At 38.8% G+C, this 3,678-nt stretch overlaps 2 protein-coding genes across 2 annotated transcripts in view; one reads left to right on the forward strand and one right to left on the reverse strand.

Annotated features, from left to right (window-relative positions):
* Positions 1–2,724, forward strand: part of LOC115241258 (protein Lilipod) — a 7,587-nt gene extending 4,863 nt beyond the window's left edge. The window contains exons 6-9 of the mRNA XM_029816927.1: positions 89–218; positions 312–675; positions 908–1,139; positions 1,331–2,724. Of these exons, the coding sequence (XP_029672787.1) occupies positions 89–218; positions 312–675; positions 908–1,139; positions 1,331–1,590 (986 nt within the window). The 3' untranslated portion in view covers positions 1,591–2,724. The remainder of the gene's footprint in view (positions 1–88; positions 219–311; positions 676–907; positions 1,140–1,330) is intronic.
* The window catches only part of LOC115241280 (yrdC domain-containing protein, mitochondrial), a 5,671-nt gene continuing 4,580 nt past the window's right edge, over positions 2,588–3,678 (reverse strand). Inside the window, exon 4 of the mRNA XM_029816957.1 lies at positions 2,588–3,605. Coding sequence (XP_029672817.1) covers positions 3,194–3,605 — 412 coding nt within the window. The 3' untranslated portion in view covers positions 2,588–3,193. The remainder of the gene's footprint in view (positions 3,606–3,678) is intronic.

The following is a 3,678-nucleotide window of genomic DNA, read 5'->3' on the forward strand; positions in this document are numbered from 1 at the left end:
ACGAAAGGAGAGATCCAACATGCGATATTCTATAAATATATTAATATTTTTCGAAAATTTACTAATCTGTTGTGTTCTGTATTCTTAGTATGCACTCCAGTGGGATTTGTACGACTGTTTGGTGTGGTGGGATCGTTTCTCGTTAAACCCCAGTTTCTGAAGAACCTGGACGAGGAGTTTTTTGCATATAGATTAGAAGAAGACTGTATTCGCAGAAGGTGAGCGCTTTTCTCCCGTTTTCTTTTATAGATTACGCGTTAAAATTTATAATTTTTATGATAATAGTAGCATATGTAACAGCATCAATTTAGATTGCAGCATGTGAAAGCGACGGGAAAGTCGTACGTATCACCGGTGCCGATGTCGTCGTCGGCGAGTTGCAGCTCGTCGACACAGGAGGAGGAGGAGGACGAGCCTCTATTGAGTGTGAGTCCGGGCTTGCTGTGCCTGAGGAACGGTGCTTTGCAAAAGGGTCTCTCTCAACGGCTGAACGACATCCAGAGTCGACGGCAACTGCTGGATCAACAGCGGAGAACCTGGTGGGTTCGACGCACGTTGCTTTATCCGGTGGCGATGTTAGCACTTCTCGTATTATCTACTGCTACGGCTCTACTGGCGGTGCAAAATACATTGGAATTGCTAATAGGAATTAAAGCGCTGCCGTTGAGCACGAGGGTTCGTACAGACGCTTTCTTTCCTATAAATCTGTTAACTTTAAGTCTCATCGCAAATCCCAAGAAGAATTCTAATGGAAGCAAGAATTCTATAGTAAAAAGCAATAAAATTTCGAATAATTAATTGATTGAAGTTTCTCGTTGCTAAAGCATTATTTTTTTCTATCAATTAATATGGAAATTGTATATTTATTCCAAGACTAATTAATTGAATTATGTTTTTATTTCAATAGCAATTTACGCTCGGCATCAGCTCCCTGTCTAAGCTCGGGCCCGTCGGCGCGACCATTGAAGTGGCGGTGATCCTTTATTTAGCCGTAACTAGTGCGATCGGCTTATATGCTCTACCGGGTGTAAGAAGAGTTCAACCCAGACTTCGTTCCACGCCGCTCACCCATCTCATCGCGAACTGTGCCCTCTTGCTCGTGCTCAGTTCGGCGTTACCGCTGTTATCGCGGATACTAGGTAACATTTGCAAGCCATCGACATGATTCCATTATTCTAAGAGAATTTCTCAATCACCGCGTATTATATTTTGTAAGAGTTATAAGCGATTGAGAAAATCAAGAAAGATTTTTCGCAAATTTAAGAATTGGATAATAAATTGGAAATACTACTATGTACCTCATTTCCTGTTTCGTTCGTGCTTTTCTCAGGAATGACAAACTTCGATTTGCTGGGTGACTTTGGACGCATCGAGTGGCTCGGTAATTTCAAGCTTGTGCTCCTCTACAACTTGATTTTCGCCACGGCTGCGATCGGCTGCTTGGCCACCAAGTTTACCGCGACCGTGCGCAAAGAGATCTACACTCGTCTGAGAAGCAGCTTGCTAGGTATTTTCAGAACTACGAACGTTATCGCCGACCCGAAGAAAAACTCACCGTCGTCAGGGATGTTTTCTACAAAGGAAGATTAGACTGATTTTATTAAATTATTATTAAATAATTAATAAGCACCAGAGAGAGGGAGAAGAGAGACAAAGTACATCGGGATCTTGTGAAAGTTCTCCTGGCTTTTAAATTCTTGCATGTGTTGCGTCTTGCAAATTACAGAAAACTCTCTGAGCTTTTGAATCATGAGAGACTTGCTTCTCAATTTTGGGAAATTTTGAATATACTAATCCTTGGACACTCTTCAGTTCTTAGGTTCTTAGGTTGTCTTAAGGATTCTTATATATTTGCTAGAATCTTGATTACATCGAGGTTTTCTCTAATATTTTCTATAATATTCTCGTATTTCGAGAGAAATTTTGAAACTTTTCGTTTCTTTTAAATTCTTAAAAATTTTTAATATTGTTTATAAATAATGTCTGATACATGTGCGAGTGTCTGAGATAGGCTTTTTCAAAAATTAAATTTCGGGAAATCTCCGGGATCACGTTGAAATCACTGGCGAATAATCCGTCAGTGATTTCGATAAAATTCCTCTTCCTTTTTTAATCCCCAGACACTCTCGCGTGCTTCTGTCCTCGCATTATCGAAATTCGATTAAAAGAGTCAACGCAACTTTCGCGAGAGCCTAAAAAGTTTATCGCTTAAAGCCGATTAAACAAACGTTCTCATTCTGCCTAGTGATCATTTATAATTAAGACGTGCGAGGCCAGTTAAGGACATAACCTGATAAGGACAACGAGGCGGTCATAATGCGTAGCGCTAAATATTTATTTATTACACTAATACTATTTTTAAGAATATATTTGCCTGGATTCCCCCCCCCCCCCTCTCTGTGCCAGAAGAGGATCCAGCATCGAGTGTGTCTGTGTTTGTATATGTGTAATCGAATGAATTAATTTGCGGTGAATATAAAGATTGCAAGAAGAATACATACAATCAAGGATATCTATACATGTGTGTGTGCACAGAGTGTTGAAAGAAATTTATATCCAGGCAAGAATCTGTCCTTCACAGGAAGAATTTTCATCGATAAACATTTATTTGTCTTTAAACACCTTCATTTTACAATCACCGGTATCGTCATAGATAGAAGAAAATAAATTTTCTATTTAAATAATAAATATATTTTAATGGCTACTTTAAAAATAAAAACCTAAGAAATTACTAAATAAATTGAAATAAAAGCTTAGAATTATTTAATGACATTTTATAGGGAAGAGTATAAAATGTTTTCAGACTGAAAATAAAATGCAAAAAAATCTTTAAAAAAACCTTTTCAGAACCTATATACATCACAATCAACTGTATTATTTTTGAGATATTGATGATGAAAAATAAAATAATAATTTAAAATACTATATGCACAATTTTGTTCTTAACGGAAAACAAATTAAAATAATAAAAATGTCAAAACTACTTCTTTCATTAAAAAACTGAGGTTGTCTTGAGTTTTTGGAACGTACATTGTTAACATACAATGATTTTTACATCTACAATGTAAAAACAAATCTTTTAAATGCATGCTAGAAATAACCGGATATAATTTTTTTGATTTTATTTTCTATAAACATTATACGATGATTAAATATAATATGCAATATGCCCCATTCACAGTTAAGAAATTAATCACGTGGTGCACATATTATCTGTAATTTGCTTCAGTCCATATTTGTTCAATACACCAACGATGATATTCGCTGCAATACCATGACGCACAATTCTATAATAACCTGGCCTCGACAGATCCACCACGGTGGAGCCGACTCGCCGGCGATCGAGTTGCTTGTTCGAGTTGAACATCTCGTGGAAGATGCCATCGAGCTCAGGCCACAGTGCGCGGAATTCGTCCGGGTGTAGATTGCTTGGCTCGTTACTAATGTTGGCGCTGGTGAGTGCCAATGGACCGACGATCTGCACGACGCTGCGCACAAACTTACTGTCGGGCACGCGAATCCCTACAGTCTCCAGACCAGGATTGAAGGCCTGCGGAAGAACGTTACTAATGTTGAGTGCCAATGGACCGACGATCTGCACGACGCTGCGCACAAACTTACTGTCGGGCACGCGAATCCCTACAGTCTCCAGAGTCTCCAGACCGGCCTGCGGAAGAG

The sequence above is a fragment of the Formica exsecta genome, unplaced genomic scaffold (assembly GCF_003651465.1).
Source record: "Formica exsecta isolate Colony F162 unplaced genomic scaffold, ASM365146v1 scaffold120, whole genome shotgun sequence".
NCBI classification, from domain to species: Eukaryota; Metazoa; Arthropoda; class Insecta; order Hymenoptera; family Formicidae; genus Formica; species Formica exsecta.